At 35.3% G+C, this 27,274-nt stretch overlaps 1 protein-coding gene across 2 annotated transcripts in view; it reads left to right on the top strand.

The window, feature by feature from the left end:
* The window catches only part of LRCH2 (leucine rich repeats and calponin homology domain containing 2), a 50,021-nt gene extending 23,573 nt beyond the window's left edge, over window positions 1–26,448 (top strand). The window contains exons 4-22 of one of the 2 annotated variants that reach the window (XM_086470593.1): window positions 907–1,012; window positions 1,101–1,237; window positions 1,453–1,586; window positions 2,976–3,063; window positions 4,120–4,231; window positions 4,528–4,625; window positions 4,706–4,773; window positions 5,008–5,112; window positions 7,081–7,158; window positions 10,672–10,740; window positions 13,155–13,203; window positions 14,295–14,411; window positions 18,631–18,675; window positions 19,120–19,170; window positions 20,260–20,317; window positions 22,687–22,799; window positions 23,982–24,119; window positions 24,405–24,482; window positions 25,635–26,448. In XM_086470593.1, coding sequence (XP_086326719.1) covers window positions 907–1,012; window positions 1,101–1,237; window positions 1,453–1,586; window positions 2,976–3,063; window positions 4,120–4,231; window positions 4,528–4,625; window positions 4,706–4,773; window positions 5,008–5,112; window positions 7,081–7,158; window positions 10,672–10,740; window positions 13,155–13,203; window positions 14,295–14,411; window positions 18,631–18,675; window positions 19,120–19,170; window positions 20,260–20,317; window positions 22,687–22,799; window positions 23,982–24,119; window positions 24,405–24,482; window positions 25,635–25,754 — 1,764 coding nt within the window. In that variant the 3' untranslated portion in view covers window positions 25,755–26,448. The remainder of the gene's footprint in view (window positions 1–906; window positions 1,013–1,100; window positions 1,238–1,452; window positions 1,587–2,975; window positions 3,064–4,119; window positions 4,232–4,527; window positions 4,626–4,705; window positions 4,774–5,007; window positions 5,113–7,080; window positions 7,159–10,671; window positions 10,741–13,154; window positions 13,204–14,294; window positions 14,412–18,630; window positions 18,676–19,119; window positions 19,171–20,259; window positions 20,318–22,686; window positions 22,800–23,981; window positions 24,120–24,404; window positions 24,483–25,634) is intronic. The other variant, XM_086470595.1, reaches the window with a different exon arrangement.
* The last annotated feature ends 826 nt before the right edge of the window (window positions 26,449–27,274 follow it).

Raw genomic sequence — 27,274 nt, 5'->3', positions numbered from 1 at the left:
TACCTGTTTAGAACATAAGTAATATATATACATTTAAAAAAAAAAGTTAACAACTCAGCTGCATGCTGGAAAGATGCTTTTAGGAAGGGAATCCCATCCATCTTACATTTGGTAATGTGGATAGAGGAGAACTTGTAATAGATGCACAACAGTTGATCCCAAGTAGCCTGTGCTTTGAGACATCCAGCTGTTTGCAGACATCATGGTTGCCAAAAGCAAATGAGTAGTGCCTAAGCTCAAGCTCTGGAAGTGTGTAGTGGAGGAGGAGGCTGGATTCATCTGGTTAAGGCCTGGCTTCTGCTTACTGACTCAGCTTACCTTTAAGATGAACTTCCAGTTTTTCATCAGATAGATATCTATCATTGTTATCTAGTCTGGGAAACTAGTATCTGAAGTCAATTTTATTGAATCGAAAATAAAGGTTAGAAATGGTCTTAAATCGTTGTTGACTCAGTCTGGACTACATACATAAACATTAAATTAGTGGCAGAAATAGCTGTAGTGTGTGTTCGCTTGGTGCAGCTCTGTCACCCTCTAGCGCTTGTATCCAGAAAATTGGTGAGCCTGCTATTGCTCTTTGTAGATTTTTAGTTGCATGGATTGGTTCAAGGTTTTTTAATGAAAAACAATTTTTATAAAACGGGCAGAATGCAAATAATTTGCCAACCGTAGCACAACTGATATAGGAACTCCTGATTCCTAGGCTACAGTTTTAATCTCAAAACTAGTGTTTTCATCATTCATTAGCTTAACTTTTTGAACTGAATTTCTGAAAGGCAAGTCACTAAATACTGAAGAAACAGTGAGAACTTTTATAGTGTGCTTTATAGCAGTTTTGATAGCAGTTTTCCTTTATTTAATTTCATTTAAGATATTAAATTAATTTATTAATTATATCTTTCTTAGGATATTAGCTGCAATGAACTCCAGGTTCTTCCCCAGCAGATAGGAAAATTGCAGTCACTTAGAGAATTAAACATAAGAAGAAATAATCTCCATATGTTGCCAGATGGTAAGCTACTAGTCTTAATTTCTTTAAATTAGGTAAATTAGGTAAAGTGTTAAGAAGTTATCTGATTCTTTTTTTTCCTTCAATGCAGAGTTAGGAGACCTTCCCTTGGTAAAGCTGGATTTTTCCTGTAATAAAATTACAGAAATTCCAATTTGTTACAGAAAGTTACGTCACTTACAAGTTATAGTTTTGGATAACAATCCAATGCAGATACCACCAGCACAGGTTAGTATTAAAGCATTCTAGTTCAGAAATTTGCATTAGGATCTTAAGAAAGAGGAAGCTGTTCTACCAATCAGGTTTTCATTTTTTTAGCTATATTTCTCCTAGTGGGAAGTTTTGGGTACAAACACAGTGTAGAAAATATTTGTTGGGGTGCATTTTCAAAAGACATCCTATGTAATTAAGCTTATATTTTTTGTTCGTTTGTTCCCCAACAGATATGTTTAAAGGGTAAAGTACATATATTTAAATTCCTCAGCATTCAGGCATGCCTCAGAATAGATAAAAAACCAGATTCTTTGGATCTTCCGTCATTAGGTAAACGAATCCCCTCCCAGCCGCTCACAGACAGGTGAGTAGTGGGTTCTTTGTTTTATTTTACTTACAGCATTTGCTTTGAAGTGATCTGGTTTTTACAGGTCATAGCTGTGATTTCAATACTTTAATTTTTCTGTATTTAGGAGTAATTTTATTTATTTTTTTAAGGTCACGGTTCTGGAAGCTTATTGACTCATCAGAGTTGCTATGAAAAATTTTCTGATCTGAAAATCAGAACAAAGTTGTAGTTAAAATTTATTTATTTGAAAACTCAGCTATTTCTTTCCTAAATGGATATGTCAAAACAGCAAATGACATTTCCCCAGAAATGTCCTGAATATAGATTTAGTCTGTTAGATTGAAAGTGTACCTCCTACATACATATTGAGTGAAACTAGCTTAAACATCAGTGGAATACTGTGGATTTTTTTATTAGACTAGTTGAGGTCAAAAAGTGCAGGATATTTTGTTGGACTTCTATACTGAGTACCTCTTGACTAATAAGACAGCAATGCTTTTGTGTTTTCTGTCATCTGGTCGTTGGAAGCTGTATGGAACAATACTCTTTTTGCCTATTTTCTTAAAATGTCATGTGCATCTTGTGTCTCTCTGCGTTCAAGGCTGAATGAAAGATGAGAGTTACGAATAAAGCTTACACAGAATTATTTGAACCATCAGATTCAGTCTATGGTCTTGCTCTCTGGCAATTGTACTATAGGGAGTTAGTCCACAGGGCCTGTAGATGGCTTCTGCATGCTCCTAAATACTGCGGTCCACAACTGCTTCCAAAAAGCTTCCACTGAACTTAAGGCCTATGTATTGCAAAGGAACAAGGTCATGGGTATTACCACTGTACATCATATTTGTAGTAGTGAGCACTTGTTTAATTAAACTTTCCAGGTAATCTTATGATATAAACCAAGCTCCAGGGCACAGTTGAAAACCCCATCCTGCTGATGCTGCCAAGTTTATGTCTTTGGAACGCATAAATTTGGAGGAAATATTTTGTAGATGTTCAGGCAGAGTTAAACCAGTCTAATGTGACAGTCTATTAGGGAATGTATGTTGCTACTAGTAGAAAACGGTGTCTGCCAATAGAATTCATGCAATTGGGCTTTTTCCAGAGGAAACCTTATTGTCTGAAGGGGGTATTTTTGAATGGAATAAGAGAAACCTAAAATTGCATAGATGTGGAGAGAGTACAGAAATTGATCATTTCCACTTTGCTTTGATACTTTTTTCTTTAACAGCTCTTGTAGGTGATTAAGAATTTATTCTCTCCACGTGGGGCATCGTGCAAAAATTCTAATGCAGATGAGTATAGAGAATGTATTTTTAAAAGGACGCTTATTTTCTTTTAGAAAAGTGAAACTGCTGTGTCTTTCATTCCTGTGTGGTGTTTTGTGTTTTTTCCTTAATGTAGCATGGAGGATTTTTATCCCAATAAAAATCATGGACCAGACTCTGGCATTGGAAGCGATAATGGGGATAAAAGGTTGTCCACAACAGAAGTGAGTATTTTTCGCTGTTGAATTTGTGTAATTTATGTTTTTTAGAATTTTTTCCTTTGTATTTTGTATCATTTGGGAAGTATTTAGCTAAATTGCATTTAACAATCTTTGAATATCTGTACAGTTGAGTTTAAACCATTAGACTGCTAGTATCAGGCACAAATTATTTACATATTGCTTGGACTTTTCTGGTTAAGGTTCATTGCAGTCCAAATTTCATACATTTTTAAAACTGAATTCTGCCCTAAGGAATTGTTTGGATCTTTTAATGTGAGAAGTGCGTAATCATTTTCTACACAAAGGACAAATATTATTTGAAACTTTCTTTTTTTTACTAATAAATGTGCATAGGAAAATTAAAGTTTATTTGGACTAAACTTGGGTGTTATATATTTTAGTAATCCTCATTGTTGTGTAGATTTTAATAAACTTCTGGAGGATCTGCTAGGTTTAAAGCAATGAACAAAAATCCCTATAAGTTATCTGTGTATTTCTAGAAATCTAGATTAAGGAGCTGTAATCAGTAGCAGTGATGTCAAAGCTGAATAGTGTAGAACAAGAGATTTTTGAGATTTAGAAATTTATTACAAATGCAGAGTGTTAGCAGGAAAAGTGTAGAAGAAGGAGTATTACCTGTTGAGGTTTTGTTTTTGTTTTTTTTTTTAAGAAAATTTCAAATTATTAGAAATAAAGCTGTGGTTTCCCTCCCCCCACAGTAGTCTAACAAGGGTCAAAGTAGTTGGAAGCTTTAGTTAAGAAAGTACCTGAGTATGGTTTCCTTAGTCCGCTGACCAGGGCTGGACTGGACCTCTTTGAATAAAGTACTGTATTTCAGTATTATATATTGAACAGTTGTCTGCCACTCCCTGAACTATGATTCTCTTAAACCCCCTTCTCACCCACAAAAAAACACCACCTGACTTGATATTATTTTCTGTCCTGGGAGCCATCCCAAGGTGATAGGGTCAGTTGCACTGCAATTTGTGAGTTCTTATCAAATCATATAATAATGGAATTTACATGCAAGTTCTGTATTAAATGTGACTGTCTTTGCAGCCATCTGATGATGATACAATCAGCCTTCACTCCCAGGTATCAGAATCAACGAGGGAACAGGCATTAAGAAATGACAGTCATGTAGTGGGAAGTAAACTCGATCCACAGAAAGGTAATATCTGTTGTGCATTTGTCATCTTGGGTAACATAGTTTTGCTTAGGTAATCGCACAAAATCATATGGTCACATGTTGGCATTGTATTTTCGTCATTTCAGAAAACAATGTAATAATCACAAATAGACAAGGCCAGACAGATAGGGAAAATATTATTTTCAGCTCAAGGAGACGCGATTTCATTGTTTTATCTTTATCAGACATTTTTCATAAGTACGTGTATCTCTCAGGAATAACATTTGATTGAGAACTGTTTAATATAATCTTTTCCATTCTTCGTCAATCCTCTCTAGACCAGGAGGTGTATGATTACATTGATCCGAATCCAGAAGAGGGAGCTGTTCCTGAGCAAGGAGATGTACAGATTGGACCAATGCTGTCTTACGTCAAGGTAGCTTGACAATAGAAACTGTTTGGCAGGCTTTCTTTTTTTTTGATTCAAGTCTAAGTTTATTTTTCATTCTGTGTAAGGAACGGGGAAAACATCCTGAGAAATCCCAGAAAATAGAACAGATTGAGGACTGGGGAGATGAAAAAAGGTAAATCTTGATCTTTCAGGGTAAGGTTTTGCTGACAATGGGGGGTGAGGGTGGTTTTGTTTTAAGCTCCTTGCATATGGAGCACGGAAATCTCATGTTGAACACATGGAATGCTGCTTCTTGGACAGAAAATAAACTTATAGGAAGCACTTCTTAGTTCTTGTCCAATAATGTAGCCATTTCTGTGTCTTGCTTTACTGAAGTCAGGCAGGTAACTAACGTTTAATTTTTCAGACTTCCAAAAGAACAGCTGCTGGCTGAAGATGATGATGAACTCAAAGAGGTGACTGACTTGAGAAAAATAGCAGCTCAGTTACTGCAGCAGGAACAAAAGCACAGGTATTACAATATTAGTTAAGATAGCTTGTGTTACAATTAATTTATTCTTTAACCTGCCTTATACCCATAAGCTCTTGACACCTTATTTTGAGAACAGTTTTGTCCAGCTGTTAAAATGTTAAAGTGGCAGACTCTTTGAAGATACTTGTCCTGTGTTTCTTTTCATGAAATTGCGGTCTAGAGGCAGTGATATATCTCCTATGGAGAGGAAGAAATGAATGTGAAAGCCTCTTGATTTCCTGGTTTGATGTATGTTAACTTTTTTGTACTTTTTTTTTTCAAAGCAGTGTACTTAAGAGCATTAACCATGCCTACTTAAAGTAGATTATTGGTAACATGTTAAAATGACTTTATCTTAGTTTGTGTGAGTTATGGAACTTGCATACACTTTGTCTGTGGTTATTTTTATTCAAATACGAGGTAATTTTCGTGGTACTTCCTCCAGTCTGATGTGAGATACAAATTTCCTGTGGACTGAAGGGGAAATTTGTTCAAATGTTTTTCTGTCAAATGATAGAGTGTATATATAAAAATAAATAATTCAAACAGTGCAAGTTCATCTTGATGAACTGCCTTTCTCCACTTAGTGTTGGGTATCACAACAGAATGATTCTTGAACAGGAGCTGTGAAACAAGCAGCAGATTAAAGGAATGTAATAGAACAAGTTAACAACTGTGTGAAATGAAGAGCAGGAGGGAGTACCTGAAGGTGCATAGGGTTTGGACAGGGTAGGAACCATGTTCTCCCTGTTTTCTTTACCAAGCAGGCAAATAACTAGTGAGGTACTTTAGCAAGAGTAAGCTCTTTCTTGAAAGGTAAAAGTTGTAGTTAATAGTAGTTCATTAACTAAAATAGTTCATTACAGTTGTTAGTTATCCACCGGTAATGGATTTAACTTCATGCCAGCTTAAATACTACTTTTGTTTCTTTTGAATTTCTCTGTAATGATCAGATTCTGCATTGCTCTTTTACTTTCAAGATAGTTGAAATACACATGAAGGAAGCCCTTAGAGAAATTGATATCCTGGTACTGAGAATTGCAGAACTTTAAAAATTCACCACTGTTTTATATTAGTTAAATATAGTAGCAGTAGGGTGTGAGTGGGGAAAGGTAAAACAGGTTTTACTTATAACTCCATGCAATGTGTTTAAGAATTGGTTGGGAAAACAAAAATAAGAAGGCCTTCATGTTGGGAAGGCTAAAATAAGAATGAAGTGTTAATGCTAATACATTCTTATTACCAAAAGTATTGCAAAAAAGACTGACTGCTAAATTTTCTTATATTAATGTAGTAATAAAGAGAGAATAAGTGTGGTTTTCTTATATTAGGTTTTTATATTATGGTTATTTATATTTCATGTTGGTCTTGTTTGATTTAGTTTTAATATTTCCTGGTTATCTAATCATTTGAAATACTAAGCCACTCCTCTTCTGAAGTACTGAAACTTAAAATTTTACTCATCATATGTTGTTGTATCTTAATGCAGTGATGTTGCTAATGGTTCTGCTTTGCTCTTGAATTGTTCAGACATATTCAATCTTACTAGTTGCTAAGTTTCACTGTGTAGTTTAGCATTCCTATTTTAAAGCCTGCTTATGTATCTTTTAAGTACATGAGGGCAAAATCATCTCTGATACAAAATTTAGCCCTGAATATGAATCCATAGTTTTATGAATCTATAATTTCTTGACACAAACAGCAATGAGAATAATATTTAGAAGTTCAGGGAAGATATTTCTGTGGTTTTTTGTATGTTTAATCTGAGTGAACAGAATCCTCAGAAAAATGAACACCACAAAATAATTGCTTACTAATCATATTTCTGTTTGTTCGGTGTGTTTTTTTAAAAATATTATGCCGTCTCCTTTCTTTTTGCTTGCTGTGCTAATGACTTCCCCGTCCTCTCCCATCATCCTGCTTTCTTCTTCCGTCTTTGGCTTTGGTGTACATGAAATATGAATACAGACGAAGGCCATTAAGCTATAGAACTGCATTCAGTGAAAAACTCTTCCAGAGGACAAGGGCGGCAGGACGTGCATCAAGGTATAAAGTGTTTGTAGAGCTTCAGATTTTCAAAGTTAAAATGTGGACAAAAGAAACACTTTTGGCCATTTCTTGAAGAAAAACAGGATAAAGGGATTGGCTAAGTTAGTCTATATTGTTATCAAAAATAAATTACAATGCATTTATTGTTCTTTAAGTTTAAATACTATTTAAAGAAAATATTTAATTAGGCAGCTCTCCAAAAGACATTTAAATGAGTCCAAATGTAGAAGCATAATTTCCTGTATCTTTGGCATGCTTCAGGTTTTTTTAATATTTGCTCTTTGTTTTGTTTTTTATTATTTTAATACCTCAAGTATAGAAACTCAGGCAAAAGTTTTTTTCTTTATTTGAGGTATCTCGGTTTTAAACTGATCATTTTCAAATTAGCATGACTAGTGACAATTTGTTTTGCATTTGGCAGCCATGAGGGAAGCATTTGCAGATACACAAACCTCACAGGTAACAAGAAATCTGGAATGGGCTGTGTAGACTATGCTCAGACATGTAGGTGATGAATCAAGTGATTTCAGACTTAGTTACCTTATCAGTTGAAAGTCTGTAAGCTACTCTGGGTACTCCTGGTCTTTTTCAAAAGAAAGTAGGATAGCTTAGATTATTTAATCTTTGTTAGTACCAAATGAGTCCGTTTCAGTTTGCATCAAAGTGAAGTATGTGTTCTTACCGGACAGCAGTGACTTCCTAAAACTGTCTAAATCCCGAAGAGCGCGACGTACAACCACAAAGCAGTCATATGTGAAGTCAGTTGAATGCTCTTGAATGAGTTTAAAATACATCATATTTTTGTCTCGCTGTAAAAGATTTCTAGTGTCTTTATACACTTTATAGATCCCAGATAGTGCTTGTTTGTTTAAACTTGAAGACAGCTAACCTTAAAATAGCATTACTATAATTCACTTAATTTGTATCCCTTAATCATGATGATATGTTTGCTCAAAGTAGGGAATTATAGCTGACTGAGAAAAGATTCCACTTCTTAAATTCTCAAACTTCAGAAATTATTTTCCAATATCATAATTGGTCTTGCCATTGCCTTTCTCTCACATCTAGTCAGCAATTTGGAGTGATGTTATGCTTGCATGGCATAAAGCTAGAAAAATGTGTCACAATGTTTTGAGTTTAATGTATATAAGTGTGTCAATATGTATGTGCTGTTGAGTAATTTACACTTCAAAGTTTGTACAGGTTTTACAACCCTTTAAAAGTAATAGTTTGTATGCTACCTCTGTAATAACAGAATTTGTGTGGCTGGTAGGAACCGTAAGTAGGAAATTAATGGCAGTACTAACACAAGTGTCTTATGCAAGTTCTTTTTAGCAATTCAGTGTGACTATCAAAGTAATTGTCCTGATTGATCTGTCAAGTAAAAAAACAAAATTTGTTATTGAGTTGTAGTATGAATGGAAACAGTTGCTGGAATCTTTGCACCATTAACACTACACTTAAGAGCATGACTTCGGAATGAGCTACTTGTAGTTCCATTTTGAGTACTCAATTTTGCTATGTATTTCATGGAACACAGTTCTTAACATGACTAGAGTGATTTTTTTTTTTAATTTTCCAGCTGAATGCATTATTTTGCCATGAGTTCCTTAGTCTGCAATTTAGTAAATTCAGGTTAATTTTCTTTGCCATTTTAACTAAAAACTTTCAAGTTCCTTGTTCCACAGGAAATTCAGATTTCTCTGACTAGTCTAGTAACTGGTAACCTGACAGATACTAAACTTGCTTTTACTTCCCTATCAAAATTCTTAAGTTTTGAAGCAGGAAGTTTAAAAAATTATTGGTTGTGTTTTGTTTTGTTTTACAAGGTATAAAAATATACTTTATGATAAACGTAGTGTATGATAAACTCATACGTTAATTATATACATGTTCATAGAAAACAGAGTAGCTGAAAAGTATATGAGTATATATGTTTGAATTAGCTTGAATACTTTTTTCTTTTTTAAACTCATTATATGAAATGTAAGGAATGGCCTGTGTTACATAGTCATTGAATTTACACCGATAATGTCAGTTTTGGTGCAGGTGTTGCAACAAACTGTTTAGGTGACTCAAATTTCTATTTTAAGTTCATTCCACTGTAATGGTCAGATCTTGCCACAAAGTCTTCTGAATTTCTCATTGTTTTCAGCTGAAGACATAAGACTGATGTAAATGGAAATTTTCTCCAAAAATTAATGACTTTAAAATAGCATGTTTATATTAAGGTTTGATAACCTATGCTCTGAATATTAATTTTTTAGTAACATGTTTTTCAGACTATAGTATAATTTAATTCTGGAACGCACCCTGAAAATTAAGTTTCTGAAAACAAAATATAGGGAGCAGATGCTGCGGACTGTGTTGGTTTACAGATTTAACTTCTCATAATCCCATTAAATTGAGGTTTGCACAGTGAGAGATTTGAACGACAAGTGAGATCACTGAGCTCAAATTTATCACAATAATCAGAGAAGTCTGATTTGAAAAATCATCAGTCATTTAAAATTAATGGTTGTACTACCCTATCTAATGAAAATGAAATATAAGTAGTTGCCTACTGTTTTACTTTCTTCCATTGAACAGGTTGGTCTTCCAGTTTTCTGATTCTTAGTGCATTCTAGTTCTCCATAATTTAGCATAAATGTACTTTGATCACGGTTCTGCACATGAAGTCAGTGTCTATATTACTACCTCCAAGAATTCAGAATTATTCATTCTGGTTACTGTTCAACATGATACGCACTTGAAAGTGTTTCATTTTAAGTGTTACTGGTGGTTTTGTCATTTTTAACACTTTAAACACCTGTAATACCTCATATCTTCTTCCTGTGTGTGCACCTGTGTGGTATGTGTGTGTTCCAGATGAAAAAAACATTTTTGAATCTCGGTGTTAGTTTAGGCTGCTTTGACTGTTTACCTTTTAGAAAAACGGAATTTCCATTGGTTCATTTCTGTTAGACCTTTCATTTCTCCATTTTCCACCTCTACTTTTTCCCTACATACCCTTTGCACTTGCAGTGTTTCTTACTCAGCTACCTTCTTACCTACTCCTGCTGACTGACTTCTTGTGCTCAATCTGTGTATTGTTTCTTGTCTGCTTTAGGTTGACTATTTTCTGTCTTCTAATTTTAGTGAACCATGGGGCCCTTTGTGTTGAGGGCAGCATAACTTTACACAGGTGTGTGATCAGTTGAAATAGTATGTGTTTATGAAGCAAAATAAGAGGAGACTTCATTTTGGTTTGAATTATCAGGTTTTACTTCCTTAAAATTCAGAACTTGAAATATTTCAAGAGCTGGAAACAGTATTGTTGATTTAAATGGAAGCAGGATTGGGCTTCGATTTCATATGTGTACATACATATTCTAATTTTATGGGAAATGTCACCTTGATATTCAAAACTTTTTATTTACAGGAAATGTTACTCAGTGAAAGTAATATATATTCTAAGAAAAATGTTGAACTACAAAGCTGTTGAATAAATATGTTTTTTTTTCTTCCTAGGCTTCTTAATCATTCAGTTTCAGTAAGCACAAGGAACAGGCCAAAGCAGCCGATGGAATCCGAAAAAGGGTATTGATATACTTCAATGTGTTGCAGCTTTCAGTATTTTATTAACTTAAAATTTATATTTATTCTGTGTTGCTACTGCCATCTTCTGTTGTGATATTTTTAGCTCAAGATGAAATAGAAGCTACACAAAAAAATCTATTCTTGAGCTTCTTTCTTTCAGATTAAAAAAAAAAAAAATCTGTTCTTTTGAACCTGGAGGAAACTTGATGTGATCCAGAAACTAATATGTGGGTCTGATTATGGCTGCAATTCAGGTGCCTAAAGATAGGCATTCAATGATGTTTGAGGCATCCAGTTCTAGTCCAGGTCAAGTCTCCCATAGGTACCAGTCTTGTACAGTGGTGTTAGATCCTGTTACATAAAATGGCACTGTAGCTGTGCTTAGGCATCTAAATTTTCCTCCCTGACATTCCTTTTGTGCTCTGAAGAGCTGTTGGAAAAGTGTTGCTGGGAGTACAGCCTGTAAAAACCTTTACTGTTTGTGGAGGATTTGTCAATGAGGAATCCATTATCTGCAGGAGCTGTACTCTTGCGCTCTTTCTTTGAGTTAAAAAAAAAACCACCACCACAAACTGACAACAAATGAAAATACCCAGAGCTTTGTCTTTAGGAAATTGGAAAATCGCAGCTTCTCACTTCTGACTACATGGGTAAGAGAAAACTTAGGAAGTTTTCAGCCTTCCTTCCCTTAAGGAGTCTTCAATCCTTTGGTCAAGAAATAGTCTATTTCAATTTTTAAGCGAAAGAGGGAGAACTTAGTGGTAGCTCCTGAGGAGAGCTCCATTTGAATGGTGGCTTTTGTGACTTTTGTCAGCCCCATAGTCTTCTAAAATCTGTATCTTCGAAAGAATCTGTATCTGCTTGTATCCAGACCCTAATGTGGTTGTGAATCTTGGAGACTAAAGTCCTTACTGCTCTTAGTGTTGCTAGAGAGCACTGGGGATGTTAACAGCTCTCTACAGTTCAGGTACGCATCAAGAAAGTATTTACTGAACAGAAAAGGGACACAATGTAGATATTTCAGTGTGATAGGTCCTGTTTTGGCTGTCTTCTCTCTTATTGGTATCTGTAGTTATAAAGAGCTAGTTGTGCACGTGTCCTGTGGTTATATGAACCGTACTGCAACTGTTACTTATTTCCATTTGGAACTTTCCGGTCCTTGGTTACTTAAGGTACAGTTTCTGATCTTTGGGGTGCTGTCACCTATTGTAGTGTACAGCTATGTTAGGCAATTGGATAAGGTAATCCAGGAAAGATTAAATTTACCTTTCACTGTGAAACAAACAGTTTTGAGACTTAAAAACAAAACAGAAAACAAACAAACAAACCCAAAAAACCTCCAGCAGACCCCCCCCTTTGAGGTGTGCTCACAAGATAAGGTAGCTATTGTAGGCTATTTGTTGTTTTGTTGCACTGATACACGGGAACCCAAATCACACTGCGTAAGGAATATGCAAAGAGAATAGAAAGACTGTCATATCCCTAAAGAATCTACACTTACAGAACATGTCATAGTTAATAGATACATCTGTATCAACAGCAAAATTCAATTCTTTATTGCAGCAGTTCCTGCAATTCACAACTGGATTGCTTGTCGAGCTATTGGATGTTATTCAGGCAGATTTCCTATGCGTAACAGCTTTAAAAAGTAGCGTTATTGGTTTGAAGCAAACAGAAGGGAAGAAGGAAAAGGAATACAAAGAGCAGAAACTAAGTGCCTAGTTGCTTTCCCTTTAGGATTTATTACAATTACTCATGGTGTTGTGTGCTTCTTGCATTCAATCACCAGCTGTTAGCCTTCTGGTATACTGCACAGCTTCTAAGCCAGCTGTCAGACTGTGAATGAAATGGTTGCTTTTAAGATGATAGCATTGAATTTCACAGACAGATTTAGAAAGAGAAATTTGAAGTGACATTAAATCTAAACATCTTTGTCTTTTCAATAATCTCAGGCAGTCCATGTTCTAGAGTGTATTTTTGAGATTTTGCAGTATCACTGTCCCATCTTAAAGTTTTTTCCCTTCCTTATTAGCATAAGGTTCTACTTTACTGAAGCATGTGAGTCTTCTAAAAGTTTAAGAATAGATCTTTTGTCAGGTTTGAACAAAAGGTTTCATTGGTTGCTTTGAGAAACAAAACAATGAAGGTGTGTTAGTAATCTCTTAAGAACTAACAAAGAAAAAGCTTTATCTGAATAAAGTACTGTAGTGTGGAAGACCTATTGTCAGCATATGGTAAAGCAGAGTGAACTATGATTTGACATTTTAGTCAGATGGTCATACTTTTTTAGCCACACTGTGACATCCTTATACAGGTAGCAAAAAATACTCTTTTTTGATACTTTAAAGTAACTTGGTTTTAAAGTATATTAAAAAAGCAGTGAATTTCGTAATGCCTCTCATCTTAATTTTTAGCGTCTCAACAGACGAAGTGAATTCCCCAGTGTCCCCATACAGCTGGCAGGTAAATATTGTGGCTTTGTATTTGAGTGCCTTTTTTTTTGTTTTTGTGTTTGCATTTCTGACAGAAAATTTCTACATTCACATCATTGCTTACACACATAGTTACAGTATGTATGTAATTGTGGTGGAAAATATAAAACCATTGAATTTATGCTTCAAGATATTTTGACTTGTATGTAATGGAGGCCTTTTGTTTTAAGAGCATATGATGCTAGCTTTAAGATCTTGAAGTTAGAGACATAAGTTTTACTTACTTATAGTATTTCTTTACATACAAATTTAATTGCGTCACCATAATGTTCCTTTTTTTAAATTTCTAAATGGTTTGAATTATGTAGGCCTTTCATTCCCCATACCTCACTGACAAGCTTGCATGATATGATAAAATTGCAGTGAAACTATAGAGGGTACTTTTTTATTATTTTAGATTTTAATCCATCAAGTATTTACAATTGCTTTAAATGGTCTGATACTCTAATACGAAGGAATAGTTGGAAATGTAGCTTTAGCCTTATGAAATGATCCCTTCAGATTGTCTGCTTTTGGTTTTCATAAAATAGACATATTCGTACATATTCATTATTATTTTAAGAATAAATCTACTTTAGCTGTCTCTACAGAATATGTTGCATAATACAATACTTGAAAGAGATTTTGTTTACAGCTAGTTGATGTGTAGAATTTTTTAGACAGGAACAGCAGACAAATACTTAAATTGTCTTGTAGCCATCCTTTTCCTGTGCAATGAGTATTTAGAAATTCAGTGGCTAACCACACTTCTGTTTGGGTTTTTTTTGAAGTTATTTATGGTAGCCTTAAGTGGCTTCCTAACATAACTTGCAACAATTGGGCTCAGTGTAGGAAAGGGTGTTAATTTTCTTAAAAATTATTTTGTAGATTCTTTTTTCTTCGATGAAATAACGTTTTAGGATCTGAAAGGAAATAAGTGACTTCTACCAGAATCACCATTAAGACTGATAACACTTTCTTATCATAAAACTAGATTGAGGGGGGCAAACAATTCATAATAATTTGTGTTATGCACACAAGGTGTATTTACCTCTTATGAAAAAATATTTCTTAACCTTATAGCCCCTGGAAAACCAGAAGGATTCAATGGATGAGCTGCATTGGCCAGAAACACAGCCAGTGATTTGGCAGAATGAAGAAAGAAGGAGAAGTAAACAAATTAGAAAAGAGTATTTCAAGGTAATGGTAGGGAGCGGGTGGGTCATACTTTTTAAATGAACGTAGAAGAAACTGTATAGCTAAGTAAAGGCAAGAAAACCTCAAAGGTTGTCATGCTTTTAATTTTGCACATAACCTGTAGTTATTTCATTTGTCTCTTCTGAGTTAGATAATGTGTATGTATGTAGGGTAATGTAAGAGTGCAGGAAAATCAGGAAGAAAATATCAACCAAAGGCTTTGTTTATCCTTTAAACAAAAGAAAGTAATTTACAGTTGTCTTCTGGTAAAGCCAGAAACTAATCATCAGTTATTGGTACTTCCCTATCCATTTTGAGGGATTTTTTTTTTTGTAGTAGAGGGAAAATATACCTTACCTTTTTGTGCAGCATGGTTATAAGAATGTTTTATGCAACTTGGTTCTCACTGCTTTAGTTTGCATTTTAGAGAGGGAATTTTTTCTGCATTACTTTATTGCTGTAGTGTGTACCATTGGTCACTAGATGTCAGTGTCTGCTTATTGCAAAGCATATAGGAAGTTATAGTGGCATTCGAAAACATTTGTTTTGTGGTATGGTAGAGAAATAGAAGAATGTTGACCAGTGCTAGCTTTAGTTAAAATTAGATTTGTCGCTTATGAAATTAGTTTCTTGGGCTTTTGCAATGAAACATCTTTATGAAATGCTAGGGAACTTCAAAGAAATGAAATTCTAGAAAAAACAGAGCATGAGATACAGCTCAGATACATTTATGTGATTATAGAAACTTTTTTTTTCCTGAAGATTTTAGAGTTGTATCCTCTTTACAGGGTTTTAATCCCTAAATTAATTTCGCACTGCAGCCTTTGAGGGAAAGGGGAGAAACTTCTAGGTAAAACACAGTTCAGTTATTTGACTCATTAAACACCTGTGCTAGCAGTATAGAAGACCTGCACTAGTGATTCCTCATAACTTTAAAGGATGCCTTTAAATGGTAATACAGATTTGAGTTTTGAGCTCTGTGATGGTAGCAGGTACCTGGGATTACATTAAATACAACTATAGACATGTCTCAAAGTGAATTAAGCAGGCTGTACCAGTAATAAAAAATACTGTATCACTGCTAGTTTCACTTGCAAAAACAAGGCAATAAGCAAGAGAAATGAAGTCTGTCTTCCGTGGCAAACTGGGGAAAAAAAAAACCCAACCAAACCCAAACAGGTACCACAGCTCTTCTGAGAAACCAGCGAAAATACAATTCATATTGTGTCCATGTTTTCTTGCAAAAAAGCTCATTGAATAATCACATCGGTAATGCCAAACATTAATATCTTAAGAATACGTGCCAAATTATGGCAATGGATGTTATTAAACCAGTGAAAATTCGCTTGAATCAGCATGTAGAAGTATTTATAGAGCATCTTTATTATACATATTATGTATTTTTAGTGTGCAGTTGTGCTGTGCAGCAGAAGGGTAGGGAAATGCCTGTGAGAATCAGAACTGCTTTTCTTGTAGCATTGCACTGAAGTCTCACTGGAAACTGAAATCTTTGTTGCATTAAATATGTAAAAAGAATCTTACCATTGAAGACAATTCTATCAACCGAAATGCGTGTTTGTGGGGTTTTTTTTGGTTTGGTTTTGTCTTTTTTTCTGGAATAGTTTGTAGTTGTTTTGGATCCTAGCTACATCCAAGATGAAATTCTTGCTAGTGTATCTGCGATGGAAAAGAATTACTATGTGTTAGGTTTGATATGGTTAATTATAGTGGAAAAACGTGACCGCAAAACTGGCCAAAGGCCTGTATAAACAAAAGCCAGCAGCGAAGGTCTGCAGAACATAGAAAATTAGGTTTTGTCTTATCAGCTGCCAAAGTAGTTCTTTGTACTGTAAACATACAGGGAATAAACTCAAGAAGATAAATATTCAGTCAAGGATATATGAAATAGGTCTCTGACCCTAGAACTACCTGTACTCTCTGAACAGCTTAAAAAAAACCAAAACAACAACCCACCAAGCAAAACAAAAAAATCTACAAAACTTCCACCAAAACCCCTCAACACAAACAAAAAACCCCAAAACATGCCCCCCCCCCCAAACCCTGAGAAAAGAACCCCACAGACCAACTGACACTTTATTCACTCACTCTTGATTTAAAAGATGTGTTTAGTTTGCATAGAAAATGAACAGCAGTAGGGTAGCTAACAAAGGCTATTTGTCCTAGACTTCGATTTTCAAGAGAGATACTGTTCGCCATTGTTGTCAGCATCATTCAGCATGTAGTTCAAAAGCTGTTGAAAATTTGACTCTATAAAGCTGTTTAATTTTACTGTCCCAACAGTGCTAGTTATAATTTGAAGTTTTACAAACATTTTCTATACATATGTAATAATTACTTTTTATAATAGAGCTATGTAAAGTTTGCGTGTTTATTAATATTAAGAACATAGTTGCAAGTCAGGTTTTTCTTCCTTTTGCAGAAATTCTTCTAACTAAAACCTAGAGGTTAGATCTTTGAAGGAGAACCATCCTGCTGCTGTCCTAAAAGCGGATTCTTTGCCTGGTGTGGAATAAGCCAATTCCACACCCTCAGGAGAGAGACTGCTTGGTGCTTGGTGGAATCAATCTATAAATCAAGCACACCTGTCACACCTGCTGGTCACATGTTCCGAAACATATGTTATTCTATGTTATTCTGAACATAGTCCTCTAGCTAACACATATTCAAAACTAATTTGCATTATGCTGAATCATGGTCAAGGCTTCGTGTGTGCATGCTTGAGGGTTTCATACAGTCTCTGGTGGTTGTTCGGGGGTCCAGCCACTCCTCACATTGACCATGTATGGTCAAGGTCTTCTAAGGACACCATGGGTATGGTCCAGCCTATCATGTTCCTGACAATTTGCCCTTATCGTGGGATATCTTACAGAACTTCATCAGCTCCTTTCTTTCTTCTCTTTGCTTTGGTCCTTGATCAGGGGTTGTGGTTTGATGGACATGACAAACTGTACTTACTTTTTAGGTATAGCAGCCAAGCCTCCGTTACCTGTGTGCTAACAGTACATGATTTAAATGTTCAAGCTAAATCGCTGTAACCAAGCGAAATCCGTTTAACCACATCCCTGCATGCAAACTAAATGTCCAATACAACACTGCCGGTTCCAAAGTCAGTCTCTTATTTTAGCCTGTGTTACGTTGTAGTGAGATGAGGGCTGGTCTGTTCTCCCTAGTAAGAAGTGATAGAACAAGGGGAAATAGCCTTAAGCTGCATCAGGGGAGGTTCAGGCTGGCTATTAGGAAGAATTTCTTTACTGAAAGGGTTGTCAGGCATTGGAACAGCCTGCCCAGGGAGGTGGTGGAGTCACCATCCCTGGAGGTGTTTGAGATGAGTAGATGTTGTGCTTGGGGACATGGTTTAGTGGTGTTAGTAGAGCTAGGACAGAGGTTGGACTTGATGATCTTGAAGGTCTCTTCCAACCGAAACTGTACTATGATTCTGTGTTATATCATAGGATGGATAGGCTGGCCATAGACACACAACACACTTAGCAGATTTTTGTAGTGATGGATCTTTTTAATTCTAGCTGCTTGGGTTTTTTCTTTATTTTTTTTGCATGCTTGCTCTGCACACAATGAAATACACTTACTTTCTTAAATACAGCTTTTATAAATTTCTTCTTTCAATCCCTCCTTCATTTCCCTCACTTTTAGGGTAATCAGGAAATGGGACAGTGATGGAAGCAGTGTGCAACAAATCAGACACACCTGTGGAAAAAGTGCTGGTCTTAAGTAGATAAAAGGATATGATCAGGCTTTGAAGTTGTAAAGGAAACCTTAGTTTATTTTTTTAATTTAATTTTTTTACAAGTCAAGTCAATCTCTCGCAGTGTAAGCAATCTTAAAGTTTATTGCAAAAGTAACTTTCACAGGTTGCATAATTTTCTCTAATAAATAACGCTTCAGAGTAGCAGTTAAGATCTTTTCACTTGAATCAACTGTCATATGCAGTCAGAATTCACATTATAAAAGTGTTTAGTTTTAAAATGCTCTTATCTCATCAACACAATGAAGATCTTGACTAGCCTAGGAACGAGATGTTCCTTTTCTATGTTGTTTGTTTTTTGCTCCTTTGATTCTATTAATGTTTGTTTTTCCTCAGCAGCTTCACCAGTAATAAGTAACATCTGATTGATATCAAGCTATTTATTTCAAATGAAATAAATACTACCATTTTAAAGTAACAATTGTGTTTGTTTTGCAGTATAAGTCTTCCAGAAAGAGTTCAAGTGGAAATGAAAATGATGAGGTGAGAAATAGTAATTGCGTAAAATATTTAAGAAAACATCTTATTCTTTTATGAACACCTATAAGCCACAGTCATAGAACAGGAGAACATTGGCTAGAGTCTACGCAAACAAACTTTGCATTCCAAAGCCATAGCAGAAATAAGTATTACACTCCTTTATTTGAAAAAAGTTATCAAGATTATGTGCTGGGAAAAAGTAGGACACTTACTTGCTTCAGTAATAGGAAAGTTAATTCACCTATCAAGCAGAGGTAATGAAAAGTAATACTTGACATAAACAGTGAACAGTGTTTTTAACTCATGTTTTTAAATTTAGCTGCTGCCAGTTTGTCACATACTTGACAGATGTTGCATGTCTCATGTATTGTGTATTTCATAATTTCATGTTTCTTGTTAACTCATAATTTTCATTTTTATAATTTCATCTCTTTGGTTTCTTTTTAGCAAGACAGTGATAATACTAATGTGTCCCCACAGTCTCCTGTGTCGTCTGAGGTACAAGTTTGTGGGTTTGTTTTTCATTCAACAAACATTTCTTTGTGTGCATTACTTGTCACCATGTTTTCCATGCAGATAGAAAGCTGTTAGTTTCCTTTGAAACTGCAGTTAAAAATATTTCATCATAATAAAAAATCAAAAATTGATAGAAACTAAAGACAAATATTACAACTTGTTTTACCTTTGCAGCTATCTGATCTCTCCTAGACTTCCTCTTTTTGACTGGTGTGTGGAAAGGCGCATTGCTTTGTCTCCGTTACCTTTCCTAATGAAACAGCTAATGAAAAAAAAATCAAATTTGCTGTATTTTCTAAGTGTCCCCTATGCATTAGACATCCTTAGGATTTTAAGTAAAACTTGTGGTTTAGTATTTTACATATCACAACCCAAAGGTACTGAGACATCTTAGGGAGTTTTGTCCATTACGTTGCTGGCCTTGCCATTGTGGTGCAGCCTTGCAGCTTCATTCACTGGTTTCTTTGTTTTTTAAGGGATGTCCTTGTAGTCTCACTGTGGCTGCACTACACTACTAAGCTCTGAAGAAAGCATACCAAAGATTATTAACATTTCCACCTCATATCAATAAGGAACCTGAGGGAGCAGAATGAGAACATCTCCCAAATACAGCAAAATGAGTTGAAATAACGGTATCTCATGCACATACCAAATTACTGGGTACATCTCTCTTTAGATAGTGAAATGAGGAAAAAAACCTGATTTTCATAATTGAAAGTAAACATTTCTTAAGAAATATTTTGAGGCTAAATGTTGGGAGGATATTTACATTTGCTCACAGCTGGCTTAGAACTCTGTTCTCAGAATGTTCTGCAGTAGTTTGAAATGGTTTAGAGTAGATTTTAGTTAATCTGGTGCTGCTTTTCTTCCTCAGTAAGATAATTTTATCTGCATGTAGCAAGGTTACTTTCATTCCACTTATTTTACGCTGTCCCCTTCAAAAGAGTGTGTTACAATTAAGCAGGAGGACTCGCTTTTCTTAGGCAAGAATAATTTAAACACTATATTGATGGGAACAAAAATTAATTCTTTTAATGAATGGAAGAAAATTGAATTTATCTCTCTTGACAGGATTATGAAAGGACAGATAGTAACACTCATGGTCCATTTGGTCTCAAACCGAGGTCAGGTAAGTTGTTGTTCTCTAACATAGCATGATGGAACAGATGTTTATTTCCCAGACTGGAATAAACAGTAAGAATAGCAGATGCCTGAATTGGAATGAATATGAAGAGATGCTTCAGTATGGCAGTCCACTCAGTGTACTTATCAGAATCATAGTACTAGGAAAGACATGGACAGATGCTTTGGCAAACGAATAATTGAAAGTTCCCAAAGTTGCACAGTATTTTTTTATTAATTTTTGAAATTCTTTTTCCCCACTGATTTATTTTGTGTATATTTAGTCACTGTCAAACAGGGAAGCAGCATGCAATTGTTCTTGAGACCTGATGGCTGAGGCAAAAGGGTTTCAAGAGTAGATTTTTTGTGATTTGTCCCGTGAATGGATGCTTTGAGCAGAGCTTTGCCAAGAGTTTTATGGCTTAGTGTCTTGCACTCTGAGTCTTCCGAGACTTCTGTACCCTCGTAAGAAAGTTGTATCGCCTAAAGCAGACTTTCAGTCCTCTGAAATCTAGGTAGAAATAATACAGGTTTTGTTTTTGCAATTACAGTATTCTTTTGTTTGCAAATGTCTGTGTGAATATGGGGTGTCAACAGTGTAAAACAGAGTTTGGAAAAGCCACTGTGCAATCTTTTTTCAAGTTAGTACCATTCTTCTCTGTTTTTAAGGGAACAGTCTTCGTGCAAATTCATTAAGAATGATCCCCACTCTTGAGTTTAATTTTGTTCAGTGTTTATGGTAATACTTGGCTACTTTAGTACTAGCCTGTGAGCCCTCAGGAGCAGAATACGTCTGGCTGAGGTCATGCAGGTAGCTTCTTCAGGGCCCTTAAGTCATTTGAGGTTTGTAAGCAGTTGCGTGAAACTTCTGTGCCAGAGATAGTTAGGTTAGTTGTGTGTACTAGGACATGCCTGGCTATGATAATTTAAAGGCTTCTGAGTTACCTACATTTATGGCTGTGGGAAGGCACAGATTTGATAGGAGGAAGCAGGCTCGTTAGGACTTTTCAGCCCATCTTTTCACAGTGCAGTAGTAGACTTCCTAGGAGCCACTGCCAGCTCACGTCTGTAAAACAGCAGCATGCCTTCACTCAGTTCTAGGAAAGTGAATGGCATTCTGTTTCTTAGTTACAAGCCAAAATCTTTGTGGTTCTAGATGCTTCCATAGATACTGTCAGTAACATACAATTGTGTTTTTCTGTATACAAACTACATACTCTCATAATGTGTAAAATCAGAGCAGTGATTTCAAGAGTATCTACAACATTTGTTATTTTTGATTGTTAGATTTCTTGCTAAAATCCAAACTTTTAGAAACATTATAGAAAGTTCTAAAGGTGTAAGTATTGAATTTATTTTTATTTTTTTCTCAACAGCATGGGGTAAAATACTTAAGGATACAGTGGTGTTGCTACAGAAGAGTTTTTATTTGCTGGTGTTCTATAAAATAATAGCATTTTCAGGCTGTCTGACCATGAAGAATGTTAAGGTGCATGTAATTGTTTAACAGAACTCCTTTTTAAAGAACTCTGAACTTTTAAATGAGATGTTTCATATTTTTCAATTAGTTCTCTAATAAGCAATCACTTTTTCCCAGTGGTCTTGGTCTTCTGGTATAAAACTGAACAATAGCGATTCCTCAGTGGAAACCTTTCAAAGTAGAAATCCTTGATTTATTTAGTAACAAACAGGTTTTCAAGCAGCATTGCAAACACTGAATGCACAGACACACACTTCCATTTGGCCTCAGTTATAAAATGCAGTGATTTACAAATCCAGGACACCCAGGACACAGTGGGGTGATGCAGAGTACAGGAAACTCCCTTTTTTTTCAAATGCAGAAAGTTATCATCAGAAAACCACTTTATCACAAAAGCTCTTCAATTTCGTTAAAAAAAAAAAAAAACCAACCAAAAAGTCTGCGTGTGTATATGTAACATGCTTATGTGTCTGTCTCTCTATATTAAGTCCTTAATTGTAAGTTGTATCAGGGAGTTCTGTCCCCTTTTTTCGTCTCCATAAAGACTTTATACTTGATTGAAAGTAAAACACAATGAAAATACTTTAAAAGCTAGATTGCAAGATATGCTTGGAAAAGTGCAAATGGAGTTGCATATCTCAAACAGATATTTGAATATTGAAGTCAAATCTGTCTCCATATTCTAGTTATCCATTTGCACTTAAATAAGGTGAGCTGTATGTTTTATTTGAAAGATAAGTTTCATAGGCAGCATCTTTTACATGAGGATACTTAAGCATATTTGTTCTGAAAAGTTCTGTGGCTTTTTTCCTTTTTTTTATCCTTGGTAGTAGATTCTTAGTCATTGCATTTTTTAAATCTCAGTTCTGAAAACTAACTTCACTAATGTTTAATAGCTTTTAGTCGTGCGTCACGCCAGGACTATGGTGCAGTGGATCCTGGATTTACAATGAGGAGGAAAATGGAGCATTTAAGGGAAGAAAGGGAACAAATAAGACAGCTTCGCAATGTATGTACCATTATTTACTGTGTGGGTGCCGTGCATTTAGTTTGCTCTATACCGCAATTTAAACCTTTATAAAAAGTTGTGCAAGGGCATCTCTGTAGCGATATTTCTTCCTAAGGAATTTCATGTAACCAGCTACACTGGTACTATCTTTCGTTTAACCAAAATACCAACCAGGAACTGAATGGTTTATTTTTAGCTGAACAGTGAAGTTAAATAAAAACTGAATATTTTTTTTGTGTTTCTAAGGTTTTAGGTTTTTCTTAGGGAGACAATTCTGCTTGTGTTTGCTGTTTAACCTGAGATTGGAAGAAAGATGGTCGTAGTCTTCTGAATAGCCAAATGGTTTTTGAGTGTAGAAAGTTGCTACAAGTAATGGGATCTAAATTTCAGACTTCCAGCAAGTTGTTTTCTGTATAGTTCTATTCTCAAGATATTTAACAGTTAATAGTTAACTGTAAATCATAGCAGCTCTGCTTTCCAGGGCAGTACAGATTTGGGGTGTGACTTTTATGAAGGCTATTTCTGTCTTGTCTGGTTCACTTCGTGAGCAGCAAAGGCTTGTTGCTGGGGTGGGGAAAAAACCATTCCCTGCTTGCTTCTCTCTTGCAACACAAGTGTGGGCACTTATTGGCCACCCATTCCTCAGCTATTTAACTGTCATCTGCACGAGTGAAATGGCCATGCCCAAAGTGGTTGTGTTCCCCTCTTTTCCCTCTCCTTCTCCTAGTAAAATTATGCATGATTTCAACCCATAAATTCTGCACGCTAACAGCTAATGAGATACTGAGCGTAACATTTCTGTCCTTAAATTCTGTGCTTTCCTGTTATGATTGGTGGGTTCATGGTATCACGGTAGTTAGTTATTTGCTGAATGTCTTTCTCAATGTATGTAGTTGTGTTATTAAAAAAAAGCAAACAAAACAAAAAAAAAACCCGCCAAAACCAAACCCAAAATAGCCCCAAAACCAAACAAAAGCAAAGCATAAAAAATCCCCAAGCAAAGGGAATATAAAGTTAATGATAAAGAGAAAAGGGTATTTGTACTCAGTAAAGTGTGAGTTGACTCCATTTACTTCTCTTCAGTGTTAAAGTGTCACTTTGAAACCGAATGTTTTAATACCCTGGATTTAAAATTAAAAACAGCTAATGCCAGAAGTAACTTATTTACGGACTTCTTAATAGAATCTTGAATCAAGGTTAAAAGTAATTTTGCCAGACGACATTGGAGCAGCATTGATGGATGGAGTAGTTCTTTGCCATTTAGCCAATCACATAAGGCCACGTTCTGTTGCCAGCATTCACGTACCATCGCCAGCAGTGGTAAGTTATCTCACTTTTGTTGCGTCATCTGTGAAAACAAGCTTTTGAAGTTCAGGACTAAAACATCATGAGTCATGTTTACCATATTAATGGTCTATATTCCTCACTTCAATTTTTCTGCAAGAAGCATTAAGCAAGGCTCAGAAGTTTATTTTAAGAGCTATTTTCATATACTGAGTCTTCACAGAATTTGTTTTGTGTTTTAGCAACTGTAACTGAATTTGCATCAGAAAAACACAATCCTTCATGAATATATGATGAAGATCTAACATCCTGTCTTTACAGCCTAAACTCAGTATGGCGAAGTGCCGAAGAAATGTTGAAAACTTTCTTGATGCTTGTAAAAAATTGGGCGTTCCACAGGTATACTAATTGCTTTATTGACTTACTATTAATAACCACAGAAAATGTCAATAAATACTGAAGTTGGGATTTTTGGGAGGCTTAATTCAGGAAGCAATAGTAATTATGATACTGACCAGGGAACTTGAAAATAAAAAAAGAGGTCCAATTTCTGGCCTGTGGCATGAACTTAATAAAGCTGCTTGATGGGTTTCTAGTCAGTTCCTTATAGCAAAAATAATACTGACCTTCTTGTAAAATAAATTATCATCTGTACAAAAGGACTGATGCGAGAGGATGATGTTGTAATATTTGAAAGTCTCGAGTTTAGCAGCTCGATTTGGCATGTATTTCAGTGTCTGCCTGGTAAAAATCCTGCAGTTATAGAAATATGTAGCCTGATTAGCTATCTTTTTTTAGCACAGCTGTAGTTGCAGCCTGTTATTCATGCTTTTGTTGTCCAAGTTCATCCTTTTACTTCCTTATATGAGGGGGGAAAAAACTAAGGCTGAAATCATTTCCTGCCTATTACGAGAGACAAAAAATTCCCACAGCCCTTTTTAGTGGACCAAGAAAATTAGTTTATGGGTTTAGAAGCCTGGGTTACTGCTCTGCCACAGCTTTTATCTAGTCTGAAGCCACAGGCCATTCAGAAATTAGAGATGCCAAGATTTAACTCTGAATTATGTGCAACAGCAGCTAGTTGTTGGGAAAATTGTCCATCTTATGCTGAATTCTGAAACTGAAAGATGACTTTCTTGGGACGGATTATTAGTGATGACTCAGTCTATCAGCACTTCCGGTTTTCCCGAGGGAAAAATTTTGTAATAAGCCTACAAAACAGAAGGGGGAAGTAGGCCACTGAGCCAACAGTGCCTATCAGCCTGTTTTTCTTGCTCTGCTTATGAAAAGAAACAGTCTTTAGCTTTATGAAATTAGCAGTCTTATGTACCTTCTGATGTTGTCATAGTTTAATACTTTAAACAGATCGTAGATATGGTTTCTGACCATTCTGTTACTGTAGAGAACTGCATACGAAATTTAAGGCCAAAGACATTTGCTATGCAAGTGTCTTATAGTGATGTATATTTGACTTCGGAGAGAATGTGTTTGTTACCTGCTTTGGGGTGAAAAATGAATGAAGCTTGATATGCATACTGTTTTATTTCGCAGGAGAGACTTTGCTTGCCTCATCACATTCTGGAGGAAAGGGGTCTGGTGAAGGTTGGCCTCACAGTTCAAGCTCTGCTTGAACTGCCTACATTGAAAGTATCTCAGCTTTCCTCCATGTGACATGACTTCTTGGAAGCTAGACAACTTACCGTTTGATCTGTTGATTTGGATTGCTCTGAGGCAATTCAGCTTCCTCCATGGGAACATCCAAGCCATGATAAACTACTATCTGTCCAGATGCTGTAGAGAGCCTTACTTCGGAGTTGTACATGAAAACCTTGAAGTCAGCTGACAGTTAAAAGAACATAATTTTTTTTTTCTTTTGTAATTGGATGCACAAAGAGATTGTGGCAGCATCAGGTTCTCTTTCCAGTTAATTTAAGTTAAAAGCTGACATTTAACATCTTGCAGTGTTAAATGCTGGATTTCTTTTCCTACGTTGAAAATGTTGTTTGAATTATTTTAGAAGTATAAAGCACACCCCCCCACACTTTAATCTTTTGAGTCGATCACTTAATTTAAGGGTAAGACAAAAATGTAGCGATGGTTTGATGGTAAAAATGTGAGCGACTGATCACTTGTAATCCACTTTCACTCTTTCAGAAAGCTTAACATTTTGCATTCTTTAGTTTTTGCACTCCTGATTGTAACTTACACACTTCTGACATTGCCAGTATTTAGTCTGAGTGTATGGTGATTACACAAAACAGTATACAATGGCAAAAGGACACATTTTATTTTTTTTAATTTTTCAGTCTTCTAGGTTGGTGCCAAATATTTTTTCAGTTGTACTGTAGATTGTTTACATGTGAAGTGCCTGTGTAATTGATAACTCTTAATAGTCTTAAACATTTTTGAAATTTCTTTGTTTAAAATAGATAAAATGGAAATTTTTAAATATTTTAATAGTTTTTTGTAAAATCAGTACGTGAAGATTTAAGTAATACTTCACGTTTTTGATGTTGGGTATTTTAAGTTTGTGCACAATTTAATTGGTTATTTTGTTGTCTAATAATTAGAAAATACTGTAAATACTTTTTATTTATGATATTTAATTTGATAATGCCTAATCAATTTTGGTTTAATGTATTGTTGGACAAAAAAAGTTGTCTGCTTTTCTTTTGGACAAATATACATGGTGAGACGTGAGGACTAGTGATGCATACAGAGTAACTTAGAACATTTTGATAAAACTGCCAAAATCTCAGGTTTATGCTGTGACTTTCAGGATTTTGTGTAATATTGCTCCTGATCTCACATTACATTTTTACAACAGGTATATCCATAATTTAGTTGAGAAATTCCAGTCTTTATCTTTTTAGTGTTTACGAGATTTATTGTGTAAATTACACAAGCGTGGTATAGCACACAAATCAGTTTGTACAAATGTCACTGTGCTGAGACATTAGACTCTTCTGGATAAAAGTGAAAATGAAAAATTTCCACCATGATGTCTTTTTGAAACTTCTGAGTTTATGTATTCCTTTGCTTCTGCACAAATTCTTGGTGCTTTGAGAACATTCTGAAACCATACACAGTTACGTTCTTCTCCAAACAAGTTGCAAATAATTTAATAATTTCAGTAATAAATCTGTTTGCATTAGTTTGTTCTTCATGAATAGGTAGCTCAATTAAAGAAA

The sequence above is a fragment of the Leptosomus discolor genome, chromosome 9 (genome assembly GCF_034619465.1).
Source record: "Leptosomus discolor isolate bLepDis1 chromosome 9, bLepDis1.hap2, whole genome shotgun sequence".
NCBI classification, from domain to species: Eukaryota; Metazoa; Chordata; class Aves; order Leptosomiformes; family Leptosomidae; genus Leptosomus; species Leptosomus discolor.
Note: the sequence above shows the minus strand (reverse complement) of the source record. Positions and strands in the feature narration are given on the sequence as shown.